Source organism: Leptidea sinapis, chromosome 15 (genome assembly GCF_905404315.1).
Source record: "Leptidea sinapis chromosome 15, ilLepSina1.1, whole genome shotgun sequence".
In the NCBI taxonomy this organism is placed as follows: Eukaryota; Metazoa; Arthropoda; class Insecta; order Lepidoptera; family Pieridae; genus Leptidea; species Leptidea sinapis.
The window spans coordinates 4,666,319-4,681,840 of NC_066279.1; the positions used below are offsets into that span (position 1 = coordinate 4,666,319).

General features: G+C 34.1%; 2 protein-coding genes across 3 annotated transcripts; one reads left to right on the plus strand and one right to left on the minus strand.

Annotated features, from left to right (window-relative positions):
• Positions 1 to 1,644, plus strand: LOC126968177 (uncharacterized). The gene is made up of 2 exons (XM_050813034.1): positions 1 to 700; positions 1,484 to 1,644. Exons 1-2 carry the CDS (start codon positions 1 to 3, stop codon positions 1,642 to 1,644), a joined length of 861 nt encoding a protein of 286 aa, XP_050668991.1.
• Positions 1,645 to 9,388: 7,744 nt separating this feature from the next.
• LOC126968266 (transcription elongation factor 1 homolog) lies at positions 9,389 to 15,051 on the minus strand. Of its 2 annotated transcripts, none has more exons than XM_050813154.1 (3): positions 14,907 to 15,051; positions 14,517 to 14,634; positions 9,389 to 10,077 (listed from the first exon to the last, which is right to left on the minus strand). In XM_050813154.1, the coding sequence occupies exons 2-3, from the start codon at positions 14,630 to 14,632 to the stop codon at positions 9,945 to 9,947; spliced, it is 249 nt and encodes an 82-aa protein (XP_050669111.1). In that variant the 5' UTR covers positions 14,633 to 14,634; positions 14,907 to 15,051; the 3' UTR covers positions 9,389 to 9,944. The 2 variants fall into 2 exon arrangements, with proteins under 2 accessions (XP_050669111.1, XP_050669110.1); XM_050813153.1 differs by having other exon boundaries at positions 14,781 to 15,044.
• Between the last annotated feature and the right edge of the window lie 471 nt (positions 15,052 to 15,522).

Consider the following 15,522-nt stretch of genomic DNA (forward strand, 5'->3'; position numbering starts at 1 on the left):
ATGCAAAAAGAACACAGAGGACACAAAGCTCATGAATGCTGGTCAAAAGTGGACCGAGTTAATAAAAACAATGCAAGTATATGTTGCTTAGAAGAAACATGCCTAAATACGTCTGATAATAAAGAAAAAAATAAGAAATGGTGTCTTGACAGCGGATGTACGTCACATATGAGTCATGAATTGAAAAGATTCATTAATATGGACAAAGCTGATAACAAAACGTTAAGGTTAGCATCAGAAAACTGTCTTGCACAAATCGAAGGACGAGGTCCAGCAAAACTTTACACCTATAAAATACCAAATCTGAAACTAACTGAAGCCTTGTACGTACCATCGCTGACTACAAATCTAATGTCAGTTAGAAAAATAACAGACAAAGGTGGAACAGTTTTATTTAAACAAAAAAATGCTATCGTGATGCGAAACAATAAAATTCTGTTAAAAGCACTGAGACATTCAGTCGGTTTGTACTACGTTAACGAAAACATAGAAGAGAAAGCTAATTACTGCGAAGCAAGCAAAATGCAGCAATGGCATAGAAAGTTAGCACATCTAAATGAAGGACAAATGAGAATAGCACTTGATAAGAAAATTATGGAAGGCTTAGAATTCAATAAAAGTGACACAGTTAAAGATTGTGAAGTCTGTGCTAAAGGCAAAGCAACAAAACTACCGTTTAATGCACCTAAAAATGAGCAACGTACAAATGAAAGATTAGAAATTGTGCATACTGATGTATGTGGTCCCTTGAGGCAGCCATCGAAAGGGGGTTCCAAATACTTCATCACATTTACAGATGATTATTCAAGATATACAAGAGTATATACAATGAAAACTAAGGATGAAACTCTATCAAAATTTAAGGAATTCAAAAATGAGGCTGAAAGATTTACCAAAAAGAAGATAGTATGCTTACAAAGTGACAATGGGACAGAATATATTAACAATAATTTTGACAAATATTTGAAGGAGAATGGCATCAAAAGGAGACTTTCCGCACCATACACGCCAGAACAGAATGGCTTAGCAGAAAGAAAAAATAGGACATTGCTTGATAAAGCTAGATGTATGTTAATAGACGCCAATATGAAAGAAGTTTTTTGGGCTGAAGCTATTAATACAGTTAACTAGTTGGCAAACCGTAGTCCTTGCACAAGTATTGATAACGCGACTCCATTTGAAAAATGGGTAAAGAGAGTTCCGTCAGTAAGACATTTTCACATATTCGGAATTAAGGCGTTTGTACATAAAAATGGAAAGAAAAATGGAAAATTTGAAGCCAGAGCGACACCTGGAATTTTTGTAGGATATTCGGAAAATCACAAGGCATACCGGATTTTCAACCCAAAAACAGACCAGGTAATGATTAGCAGAGATATCAAAATATAGGACAAAATGTTTTATGAAAACGAGATCAAAGGAGAACAAAAACAAGATGTAGTTAATAAAAAAGAAATAGAAATTATATTTTCTCCTGAAAAAGAAAATGTAGAAGATAATAAAGATTTGAAAGAACATGAAATTGATGAAACTGACCAGGAATTGAACAATGATGAAATATTTGTTGACGCAAATACAGAAATAGATCCGACTAGTTCTACTGATAAAAGACAGAGAAAACCACCAGCATGGCATCAAGATTGAGATGGATGCTGAACAATCATTCCTCTGTGAAATAGACGAGAACATGGATGAATGGGAAGATGCAATAATAAGCGAGATTGAATCTCATCTTAAAAATAATACTATGAAAATTGTACACAGGAACGAAAGCAAAAATTTGATTGATAGTAAAATGATTTTAAAATATAAATATAATGCAATGGGAGAAATAGATAGACGAAAAGCACGACTTGTGGCGCGTGGGTTTAATCAGAAAGAAGGAATTGATTACACTGAAACATTTGCACCTGTTGCAAAAATGAGTACTCTTAGAATACTTATTGCACATGCAATTGAAAATAAATTTAAGTTATCCCAACTAGACGTGTGTACTGCATTTTTAAACGGCGATTTAGATGAACAAATTTATATGAAGAAGCCGAAAAATCTGGATAAATATTTAAAATACATAATTACACATGGAAATGACATAGAGTTGATTAAAAAAGCAAAAGAAATGCTTTTAGATATAAATAGATATAAAAATAATGGGATATGTCAACTAAACAAAGCCATATATGGTTTGAAACAAGCAGGAAGACAATGGTTCTTAAAGTTACATGAGAAATTGTTGGAAATCGGATTTAAGAATTCTTCAGCGGATCCTTGCTTGTATATATTAGAAAAAGGAGGAGAGAAGCTGTTTGCAAACATTTATGTGGATGACTTAATACTAGCATATAAATCAGAAATGTTGTTACGAGAAGTCAAAACAAAACTGCAAAAAGTTTTTGAGTTACGAGATATGGGTTCACTCCATCATTGCCTGGGCATACAATTCACCCATGTAGGGGGAGAAATAACATTGTCGCAGGAGAATTATATTGAAAATTTAATAAATAAGTTCAACATGGTTGAATGTAAGCCAGTGTCAACGCCCATGGAGACTGGTCTGAAACTGGAGAAGGGTAATGGACTCACAGAGATGGAGAATATACCATACCAAATGTTAATTGGATCTCTAATGTACCTCGCTGTAGCCACAAGACCAGATATAATGTTTGCTGTTAGTTATTTGAGCCAATATAATACATGTTTTGATAATACACATTGGCAAGCTGCAAAAAGGATGATTCGTTATTTAAAAGGAACGAAGAATGTAACCATCAGATATAAACAATCAGGAATGGCACTAACAGGTATGGCTGACTGACTGGGCGGCATGTACCGTTGACCGTCGTTCATATACCGGTTATATTTTTAAGTATGGTGGTGGCCTTATCAGTTATGCATCAAAGAAACAAAGAACAGTGGCTTTGTCAACAGCAGAAGCCGAATATATGGCGATGACAGAAGCAACGAAGGAAGCTTTACACTTGAAATATCTGTTGGAAGATATTGGAGTTTTTCAACAAACTGTTACGATCTATAATGATAATTTGGCTGCACAGATGTTAGCAAACAATCATATGACTGGTAAGAGATCGAAACATTTTATACGGGATTGTGTCCAGAAGAAATTAGTGACCATCCGTTACAAGGACACAGAACATATGGAGGCAGACCTTTTTACAAAGGCATTACCACAACCAAGATTGTTAAAGCTTCTAAAGATGATAGGCGTCACTCAGACCTGAAGGTCATCGTGAGGGGGAGTGTCATAGAGGTCTTACTCATAGAAGAAGAAATTAGTGACTTTTGGTTACTATGACTACAAAGTAGTTATTACTTTGTCATGCTTATAAAAAGTTGTAATTAATTTATAAAATTGTTTTCTTATATTAAATAATGGTGAATGCACTGATTTGCTCATAGTCTACTGCTGATACTCTGCTCTATCTCATATAACAAAAGGTATAAAATTGTAATTCTAAATCAATATTCTTTCGTTGTCAAACCTACATTAGTCGAGAAGTCAAAACAGATAGTAGTACAGATAGTATGTATGCGTTGGAAGGCCACGACATAGTCAAACCTACTTAGTATGGGAAATAAACAGGATGCTATCGTGAATTGTAATTTCATTATAAAAATAATCACTTAAAATTAGATTGTTTCAGCGTCTTTAGGAAGCTTAAAAATAATATTAGATCGCAATGACCTTTAATTAATATGATTTATCTACACATGGGTGTGTAAAGCATGGGCTTTAAATCCTCTAGATTCTGAAACAGTTAGCTTATTGCGAACATTAAAACACCCAATGTTCTATTATCCATTACATCATCCTAACGAGTACTGTAATGTACTGAATTTCATAAACACACTCCTATGTTTTTTTTTTTCGATTCCCTCATGCGCAAAGAGTTTCAACAGACAGCCACACTCTTTTTGCTTGATGCGTGGAATCTGTATGAATTTCAAAAAAAGAAAATTTTGTTTACGCGTGTTCTACACTACCAGAAGTCGCGCACCGTAAAAAAGATTAGGTTATTCGAATCCCCGCAATTTTTATTGTTTTGCTTACAAAAAATGAGCGATTCATTTTAAACGCTGCAATAGAACATATTCGAGTGATTTCTAATTATTGCACTAATCAAAATGTAAATTAATACTAAAATAAATTATTGTTTCATTAATACTTAGTTTATTTGTATATAATCAGTAATGAATGATATTAGGTTACTACTAGAACTGGTGTTTTAATGTTAGCAGTAAGCTAACTGTTTCAGAATCTTTTAGAGGATTCATATTCTGTGTGTAGTTAGTCTTGTATGCAACTGTTGATAATTAGGTATGAAAACACTCATGTGATACTATTATCCACATTCGTGTTTTAATAACCCTTATTACACAACAGTTGCATAAATAACTATTGCTTTATTTCACCATTTTTAAAATATCGGTCGGAGCTGTGGAGTAGGTGACAAAAAAGGTCGCGCGTGCGTCCCTACTTGCTCGTGAGTCCCTACTAGCTGGCCTACTCTGCAGAGGCCGCCGCAGATACTTACCAATTCGATACCTACACGGGGAGTGAGACAGTCCTTGTAGAGTTTCATTGACAAGGAGGTTTGTTCAATAGAGCTTACCACACGGGGGATGAGGTCGTCACTAGTTACCATAGATTTCCATATAACATTTATGTCCACATGTTTGTATTAAATAAATGACGCACTTTCGCCTCATTTCGAGCAGGTGTAGTTTAAAGCACTTTGTATCACTCGGGGCAAAGTGGGATTCCACTTCTCCCGTGCACTGGAGGCCCTAGGCTTCGTGCCTACAAATTGCACCCTTATTAGGAATCGCTAACTTTCTCCCTTTGGTGAACAACAAAAAAGAATAAAAATATGTATGAAAACACAGGTGTGTGTCCCTATATTTCAATTAGCAGCTAAAACTGCACGTTGCAGACGCTGCAAGGCTTCCATCGTGCACTATGGTCTAAGATACGGGGATTTTGCCCTGTACTTTCCCCGGTGCGTAAAAAGAATAGGGGAGTCCCAGGCCCATGGGTGTCGTAAGAGGCGACTAAGGGCTTTTTAGAAGTGGGAGAGTCACGCTGTGATAATCCTAGAATTCTTTTTTTTATGGAATAGGAGGACAAACGAGCGTACGGGTCACCTGGTGTTAAGTGATCACTGCCGCCCACATTTTCTTGCAACACCAGAGGAATCACAAGAGCGTTGCCGGCCTTTAAGGATGGTGTACGCGCTTTTTTTGAAGGTACCCATGTCGTATCTTCCCGGAAACACCGCACAAGGAAGCTCGTTCCACAGCTTCGTAGTACGAGGAAGAAAGTTCCATGAAAACCGCACTGTGGAGAACCGCCACACATCCAGATGGTGGGGATGAGATCCTAACTTGTTATTCGGAAAGTTTTCAAATATAAGCCTTTATTCTAATCAAATGACAATGTTTGGTAGAAAATTTTAGAATGATCTAGAAATTTTTGAATATGAAAAAATTGTATCTAAAATAACAAATAACTATACAATATAGAATGACCCAGAGAGGCGGGTATTCACAGCTTGTATTTATATAACATCCCGGAGTGACAATAACATATTATGGCAACAAACTTGGTTGTCATCTTGAATCTCAGTTCGTAAAGGGGCTTTGACATGGGAAGAAGTGATAAGAAACTCCCAGCCCAACTTTTCAATCACGCAATAACAAAATTGCTTAGCCCACCTATAACAAATACTATACAATTTAGATGAACTGCGCTGAACCAGTCAAGAAGCATGCATTAATAATAATTAATATGTTACTTAATCTGCCATACTACAGTAAGCCTTCTTTGTCAAAGACGCTTCAATATATTTCTTAATTTCGCTGAGTGAGGTAGTTCTTACTGCTCATATGTAACGCAAAAATATCACCGTGTACATTTCTCTCTAAACATGGCCGCTCCAACATAGCAGTAGGTAAGTACGCTTCAGATATATCGAATTGCAATTTAAAGAGCCGTCTTTGTAAGCTACGTGAACGAATAGAATTCACAATTTTTATTGCAATAAAATAATCTTTTCCATGTTTAGAACTTTTGAACACAAAACTTGTTGAAGTATAATGCAATGCGAAGGAGAAAAATGAAGGGAAATCATCAATAACTCGACACAAAGCAGTTTTTGTTTCCAGTCATTACTGGTGCTTCCAACGGATGTAATGCCATATAAACTATAAGTATTAACCAGTGTGGTTTCTATATTGGTAGCTTGTAGTTTGTTACTGAAGAAAACGCCATATTTATCTTCGCCACAGGTCTTTCCTTTCAGAGGAATCATTGTCAAAAACTCTTCCTTAGCCGACATGTCATTGAATACCATTCGAATAAAAATACACAGTTGGGCGGTCTCTGTCACATTGATTAATTCATCGAACTGTAGAGAAAAGTATGTACCTACCTACCTACATTCCATGATATTATGTTTTATTTTATGTGCCATCTCCTGACCCATTACTTCAACACCCCTCGTAACAGTTGGCCGAGAGAACTGAAGTTCTCTAATAGCAGCCTTAATCTCTGTTTTATTCTTAAAATCTCCAAAAAAGGTCTCACTTGCTTTAAAAATGCTTCCTTCACAAGCAATCCATCATCAAATGGTTTCTTGTGTTTCGCCAATATATGAGATATTTTAAGTCACGCGATCGTTGCACCTTTTGAGTTTTAATTGTTTAGTTGGTCTAGTGAACTTCTTGTGGAAGTCTTGTGTCTTGCGCACGGCAAATGACACAAATCGTTTACCATACAAAAGAAAAATTCTTCCTCCTAGTCGTAATTAAAATTATATGTTTTACTTTTCGCCGCAGTACTCATTTTGGACTATTTATCAATAAACTTTGTATTAACGTATCGCCTTCAAGTTACAACTCAAACTGATTCCTATTTATATCGGCGCGAACAGTCTCGAATTTTCCCGTCAAACAAAAATAAAGGCTAAAACAGGTTAGAAAAATCAGCGGGCATAAAAAATGCGGCTTTTCTTTGACAAGTACAGTGCGTTCCTTTGATAAAGCCGCCTTATGCCGCTAGCAGGGTATTATTATCTGTGAATAAATAAGTCTTTATCGGATTTTTTTTCTCGAGATCGACTCAAAAAGCACAAAAGCATCGACAGGTCGAGCGCGACCGATCGTTTGAGCACCCCTGCACTACATCAACAAACAAGACCTGTCAGCCGAACAACACCAGAGATGTACAGAAAAAGTAAACAATTTTTTAAGAGTAAGCTTGTAAATTATCAACATAATTAACAACAACTGGTAGACTGCTTATGAATGAATGAAAACTTTATTAATTACAAACACAAACCACACAGAATAATACAACTAAAAAAGACTTAGAGGTAAAAAAATAATTAAAAACTTATAGCATAAAAATATACAAATCATTAAAAAAAACAAATGTATCCTTGATATTATAGTGATTATCTTAATTTAAAAGTACTGTGTAGCAGTTATTGTTATCAAAAGGAACTGACTCAGCTGCATTGGAATAATACCAACACAGCGCTGATTTTCAGCAGCCCCCAGGTGACCCATTGAGTAACTAATATTGTTAAAAAATAAATTTAGTTTTATTAAAGGTTCCATAATATTATTTTTAATGATGATAATTTGAAATTAGGTTCTCAGAATATTACATAAATATACATACATAAATATTAAAATAATAGCAATTTTAGAATTATTTGCAGAAACAAACTAAAACTTCGATCCCATTATGTATATTAATAAGATATATCTAACTATGTAGGACTTATGCACACAATTTGTGAGCAGATACTTAATAATTCAAATAGACATAAGGATGAGATTTTTAACTTTTTTCTGGAAAGTTCCAATAGTTTTCAAATTGCGAAACGGTGGTAGTATATCATTCCAGCACTTGGTGGCACTGTACCTAAAACTTCCTCTAAAAGAGGCGGAATGATGGAGTGGGACTGACAGGACATTGAATGCGAACCTTGTTTCAAAATTTAACTGGCTGCGCTGACCTTACCATTCCAATTTACTATATAAATATTTTGGCGTTTTTGTCTTAATAATATCAAAAAGAAGCGTGGCTAAATGAAGCCGTCTACGAGCATCCATATTTAAAATATTTGCTTCTTTGAGGTATGGCAAAATGTGTTGTCGGGCCGGAATATCCCAGCAAAAACGAGCACATGCATTTTGTACTCTTTGTATTGACTTTCTTGTTCTGCCAAGCAGCCTCAGACCATACACTGTATAGGTATAGTTAAACTTGGATAGAACAAGAGCCTCACAAAGACGTATGCGCAATTCTGTGGTTATAAATGGTCTAATTTGGTACAAAACTTTTAATCTATAAAGCTTTTGAAAATGACTTTATTTATATGCTTCTCAAATCTTAAGGATTCATCCATTATCAACCCAAGATTGCGAGCTTCTTGTACGCGTTCGATATGCTTATCATTAATGAGTAGTCTTACATTGAATTCATTAATTCTAAGCCGTTACAATTGCCGAAGATCATAAATTTTGTTTTATTCGGGTTTAAAATCAGTGAGCTTTTTTCAGACCACATGAATAAGACAACAGATTTCATGAAGATCAGCATTTATAATATCTATTGCCTGTTGGGCTTCGTGTGGCGGAAAAGAAAAATATAGCTGTATATCATCAGCGTAGATTTGATAATTGCAGTGTTTTATTTTTTTAATTATGTCTGCAATATATATAATAAAAATAAGGGGCCCTAAAATAGAGCCCCGAGGAACTCCCCTCGTTATAGTGCCACGTTCTGAAAATTTTGTGTTACCCTGCTCATCTATCACTCAGACCGTCTGTGTTCTATTAGTGAGATAGCTTTCAAACTACTTTATACTATTTTCACTAAAACCATAGTAGGAAAGTAGGAGATTTATATTTAAAGTTTCAAAAGCACGTGAAAAATCAAGAAGTATTAAAATTGTTACTTTTATTTTCTCTTGCGCTGCCAAAATATTATCTACTACGTCAATGAGGGCCGTAGTTGTGCTTCGCTGTTTTCTGAAACCAGATTGGTCATCCGGTAGTATATTTTGAGTTTCTAAGTAACTCATCAATACAAATAGCGTTCGACTTGAGCTCTTTTATAGCCATAAGAGTAGCATTTTTGTCAACAGTCATAAAGTCAAAAGTAGAGTTACCGAAACGGTGAAACTCAAAATACGTAAGAGTTGATAATGTTACTAGATTAGTTCCAGGGATATTCAAAAAGTGAGAAATTATTTTAGCTTAGGCCTTCACTGCTAATTATAATAGCAGTGATTAACAATAAACCTCTAATTCCTCCACACAAGAGAGAACTTAAGAAAAACTTAGAATAAAACAACAATTTAAAATTATGACTATAATTTTCTTAGATTTAGAGGGATAATAATTATTAGAAGCCATTACTCAGTCCTTAATTGTTCCAGAGTATGAAGTACTCAAAGTACAATACAATGGAAATAAATAAAATACACTTAAAATAAAAAAAATAGTTAATTAGTAAAAAATAATTAGTGTCAAGAACTTTCATACCAATAAAGCACAAAGAAATAAAGTAACTTTATCCTAAAAAAGTGAACATTCTCTGTATTCATGTTCATTGAAAATTAATGTTTCATAGCAGTAGAAGAAATTATTTAAGTAGAGCAGTTCTTGCAGTATCAGTATTTTGCATGGATAATTACATTAATCATAATGTAGGTATTAAGTTATAACTCAGATCATATTGTAACTGTTAAAGGCAAACTATAGTTAGTTAGTTATTTAGCACCACCAGATAGTTCTGGTGGTGCTAAAATCATTCAATCTCTTACATGTCAATAAAAATAAATACATATATTCCAATCTTAGACAACAATCATAAATAAAACCAAACAAAATATGTAGTTATACAAGTCAATTCAATTGGCACTTTCACAAGCATCCACCCAATCATTATAAACATCTATAGGTTCAGAGAGAACATTTGTTGTTGTTTGGTATTCTTCTAGGCAGACCCGACACACTATCCGTGCTGCGTTCCTTGCTCGATCCCTGTCAAGGTTAATAAAATCATTAATTTGTAAGTTACATTGACTTATAGCAATGGAAATGCCTTTACTGCAGAAATTCTATATTTTAAGAGAAATATTTTCAAATTTATCATTACACAATATTTGTCAGGGATTTATCCCATGATACAAAAGTTATGCAAACTAAAAACATTTATTAATGCAAATTAAACCTTACCACCTTAATTTGAGTACAATTGATAAAGCTATATAAAAAAGCAATGAGCCCAGTGGTTATTCTAAGTAGTAGAGTCTGAATTATATGCATTTGCTTAATTAAGCCATGGTTCAGTTTCTTACAAAATTTAATGTTTTATGTGAGGCTCAATACACATTCCAAAAATGAAAATGTACTACAAGTGCTACATTTTGTTTAGTGAATCATATTTTAAAATATATTGACAATAAAAAAAGAGTTACAGGTGTACTTTTTGACATGACCAGGGCATTTGACTATGTTGACCATGATATATTGTTAAATAAATGTTATCAATATGGTTTAAGTGGAATTACTTTGTACTGGCTACAAACTTATATTAAAAATAGAAAACAATGTGTTGATATAATAAACTCTGGACAAAATGGTTTATGAATCCAAGTGTACTTATTCAAATTCAGGTGTACCACAGGGCAGCATTCTAGGGCCCTTGCTGTGTTTCTTCTATATATAAATGATTTACCAAATTCTACATCACGAAAATGCATAATTTTTGCGGACGACGTTTCTCTTCTAATACCTAACCTTAACCCATCAATAAATAATGACAAAATTGTAAAAGATGAAATCTTAACAATTATAAATTGGATGGAAAGAAACAAACTAAGTGTAAATATTGAAAAAACCAAAATAATTCAATTTAGTAAGAAGAACACGAATCATAATATGTTTTAAGAGTATAAGTTATCAAGGTAAATTGATTGAAGAAGTCCCTACTATAAAATTCCTTGGTATCAGTATAGATAAAAATTTAGATTGGAAGGCTCATATAGAATCACTAGTTAAGGATACATAAATTTGTCCTTGCTCCTAGGCGAACCAGAAAGACTATATCAAAAGAAGCTGCAATCATTGCCTATCATGGCTATATAGTATCTATAATTAGGTATGGAATCTTGCTATGGAGTAACTCTACAAACATAAACAAAATATTACTGGCTCAAAAGAGATGTATAAGAGCTATGGCTGGTATAGGGCCCTTCGGTAGCTGCAGACCTCTATTTTTACATTTAAACATAATGACTGTTACCGAAATTTACGTACTAGAGGCTAGCTTATTTGTTAAGAAAAATTCAAATCTATTCACTCGCATGGGCGAATTATTTGTTTCCATCGCGTGACCCTACGAGACTTCGAGTACCCCACATTAGACCCACTTTGTACCAAAAAAACTCATGCTGAGTAGAAATATTTAATAAATTACCAAAAGAAATAAGAGAGGAGACAGTGTTAAACAGATTTTAATATAACACTATTAAAAAAATATTGTTTTTACTCAATAAATGAATATTATCAAACGAACCAATACTATTTTTACCAATAAAATTATATTTTGTTGTGATTATTTTTACTACATTATCTCCTAGCATTTCATTTATTATTGTAAATGTGTATTGTAGGGTCTTTTAGTAGGCTTTACGTTGATTAAATTAAATGTAGCAGTAATTATTGATTGCGTTAGGTTTATAATAGTGTGAAGTGAAAAATATTTGCATGTCTGTCAAGACGAAACATGTCTCTCTTAAATTTGTAACGACTTTACTTGTGGTTAATGTTTCTGTCAAATAAAGAACTTTGACTTTAGCGCTAATTGCAAATATTCTGTAAAATCTAAAGATCATATTCATAGAAGACATAGTATCGCTATATTTACAATATTTTCGGCGCATTCAGAAGCTGCACAACTTTTGTTATAGTACAATAAAAAGAGAATTCTCTTCTCTCTTTATTGCACTTATTGCGATCTGTTGGTAATTTGAAACAATGAGCAACACTTTTGTCTGCTTGCGCTGGGATTTAATTTTTACGTGAGAGTTTGCTACCCATTGGCCTCAATTGTTGGTTGTTCTATTCAAAACGTGTTATCAAGCTAATCACACTATGTCTCCTTAGTCGAGTGAACTGAACACAGTCGCTGTTGATCAGGGCCGAGGCCAATATGTTGGGGTGATTCGAAATATCTTTGGAGATGATTTTTTATTTCATCTTTTACTGTAGGGAATCCTAGATCTAGGTGCATATGTCTATTGCTGATATACCATGGTATCTTATATATATCATTCTGATAACTTTGGATTGAAAACGCTCCATTATATTTATGTTTGTTTCAGCCGCTGTGTCCCAGATCTGCACTCCATACGTCCAGACCGGTTTGAGTATACTTTTATAAACACAGAGTTTCTGAACTTGGAAAGTCTTAGCTGTTAGCCCAGGAGCCAGTTCATCTGTCTGTATTTTAGAATCAAGCTGCATTCTCGTGGTACAAATATGCTTCCGCCATGTCAATCTGCGGTCTAAGTGCAGGTGACCTTCTAAGCGCGAAGGTAACGTTTAGAGATTTTTCTGCAGTAGTTTTGATTCTCCATTTTTGGTACCATTTTGACACGAGGTCAAGACTTTCATGCAGATGACTGGCAATGATTTCGTTGCAATGCGTTGCTAATATAGCTGTGTCGTCCGCAAATGTTCCCGTTTCTGTGTTGTCAGTTGTTGGTAAGTCTGCTGTGAATATGAGGTACAGGGCCAAGCTGAACCTACCAACTGATCCTTGTAATATTCCAGATTGTATCTTGCACAGTGCAGAAACAGCATTATGGAGTTGAACTTCAAAGCACCTGTCTGTTAGGTAGGATTTTAAGTGCAAATATATTGTGAGGATGGTATTTTTTGAGTTTAAATAGGAGTCCACCGTGCCAAACCTTGTTGAACGCCTGACTGATGTCCAGAAACGCCACTGTGCAATAACATTTATTTTGTAATACTCGAAAGGTGACATGGGGTATTCACAGTTCTATGAGATTGTTCGATTGTGGCATGGTGCTCACAGAATCCAAACTGGTGATTAGGAATTTTTTGTGTAAGGTTTGGGTTTTAGTCTCGCCAGTAGCACTTTTTCAAAAAGCTTCGACAAAATTGGCAGTAGACTTATTTGCCTGTAAGATATTGGCTCAATTAGGGGTTTTCCTGGCTTAGGTATCATAATAAATTGGGCGATTTTCGATTGGCCGGGGTAGTATGCTGATCGCAATATTGCGTTGAATAAATATGTAATCAACACAATAGGTCTGCAGGGCAATAATAAAATGATTTATTAATGGGACGGCAGAACTTGTGCCAGAAAATATAAGTGCTAACATGTTCAGAACACACCCAAGTTCAAATTCTGCCCTCAGTGGATGTGGAGCTATTATTATCGACTAATAAAAATATTTTGAATGATCAAAGACACAAAATTACTACTGAACATTTGGAACAATACTTTTTGTGTTTAAAAAAATATTAAATAAGGTTACCTGTAATTGTCTAACAATGTTGTACTAATTGTATGATGATTTTGGAATATACAAAAATTAACTTACTTTTTTTTCTTTTTGTTCCTTAAACTTATCATTTAATGTTGCATATTCTGTTCGATTTTGTGTATATTTAAAGCATATTTCAGGTTTTTATGTTGTATATAATCCAGTCCCTACTAATGAGACGTAATGTTATTACTACATTAGATATTATTAATAAATTATGTCATTGAATTCACAGTCCCATTACCAATTAATAATATCTTAATGAAATATTCACAAATTATATATGTTACTTATTAATCTTGTTTATTAATAGAGCCAACCATTCATGTAATGTATCGTTATAAAATTGTTGTTTGCTTTGTTCGACTCTCAGGTTGTGGCTTCATCTACAGGATCTACTTTACAGTTGATAACCTGCTCAAACCCAATATTTGCATATTAGGAAATTGACTTTAGATGTTGTCTTGTAAATCTAAACAATATCTCATGTTTTTAAAGTGATAACCCTTCTAGGATTTATACACAAATAAAATTTGAAAATTTTATGAACGATGCGGGACTAGAATCCACAACCTCCGGCGTTCCGTGCCGGTGTCTAACCAACTGATCCAACCGTTCGAGTATTGTATCGTTATAAAATCTTGTTTGCTTTGATCAACTTTCAGGTTGTGGCTTCATCTACAGGATCTACTTTACAGTTGATAACCTGCTCAATATGTGTGATACCTTTAAGGTAAGAAGTAGTGTCTTTATGTTGGCTGTGGTTTAACCATACAAAATATATACAGGAACTTAAATTGATTTATGCCCCTAAAGTACTTGTCGGGGCCTTAGTCCTTACAATTATTAATCTAGTCCACATTTAATAAATGAACACCCAACAAATAAAAATATTTTACTCACATTTTTACTTCACAAGATTTTTCGTGATTGCAAAAGGGGCAGTTAAACTGTTGATCAAGTGGTTCTATTGCTTTTCGTTTTGGGGGTGGCTTCCTTTTCGATTTGCGTCGTCCCATTGCTTAAAAAAGTTCAATTATTGCTTTAAGGATCATTTAACATCTAACTCATATCTAACATTCTGAACATTTCATGAGTCATGACTATTAAGATTTTCTTTGCGGTAATCAAAGTGGTAATACAGTAATATATGTAGTAAGTTTTTACCTGGTGTTGGGCCTAATCAACTAGAAAAAAAGGTTATGTCATTTAATTAAAAATGGATATCTAGAATAACGTAAAAGCTTTCAATCAGTTAAATAATGGAGTTAATGAATAAATCATAAAGCGTACTTAGGGAAGGACTAGAATTTTATAATATATTCTACTCTTCTATTAGGTACATAACATTAAATTATGTTTCGAATATAAGGAATTTAATTTGTTTATTTTTAAACCGCAAATTACAATATTGATTTCATTGTTTGTTTATCCATCAAATTTTTTTTTTGTTTATTCGTCCAATAGAAAGATAGGCAAAGGGTTTAGGCCCATACAGCCTAAATAGATTATCATACTCGATTATAAATAGGTATGTACTTTGTTTGTGTCTTACTTACCGTTGGTAGATTTATTTCAACTTTAACTTAAGTAGGTACCTACCCACTCATACACATCATCTAAAACATGTTATTATATCTACCTACCTACAGATATTCAAAATTGAATATTTTGAACTGGCAGCTTCACGTGATAAATACATATTTAACTATTGATTTTTTTTCCAGGTTAGAATCCTGGTAGGTGCAATTTTAGCGTATAAGAATGTAAATGTAACTTGGGTCAGTACCTTAGTCAGAAAAACACTAACACTTTTTCGCTAATTATAACACGCCACACATATGTATGTTCCGATAGGCACTGCGGTCTGCGAGCACAGCACAGTGCTATCACTGTAGAAAAATTCGTT

What these genes read in the sequence shown, in the direction of transcription:
- LOC126968177 (XM_050813034.1), top strand. Translation starts at nt 1, where the DNA reads ATGCAAAAAGAACACAGAGGACACAAAGCTCATGAATGCTGGTCAAAA. An exon ending in TGCACCTAAAAATGAGCAAC is followed by an intron (nt 701 to 1,483) that starts GTACAAATGAAA and finishes CTCCTGAAAAAG; the next exon opens with AAAATGTAGAAGATAATAAA.
- LOC126968266 (XM_050813154.1), bottom strand. Translation starts at nt 14,632, where the DNA reads ATGGGACGACGCAAATCGAAAAGGAAGCCACCCCCAAAACGAAAAGCA. An exon ending in AAATCTTGTGAAGTAAAAAT is followed by an intron (nt 10,078 to 14,516) that starts GTGAGTAAAATA and finishes TAACCTTGACAG; the next exon opens with GGATCGAGCAAGGAACGCAG.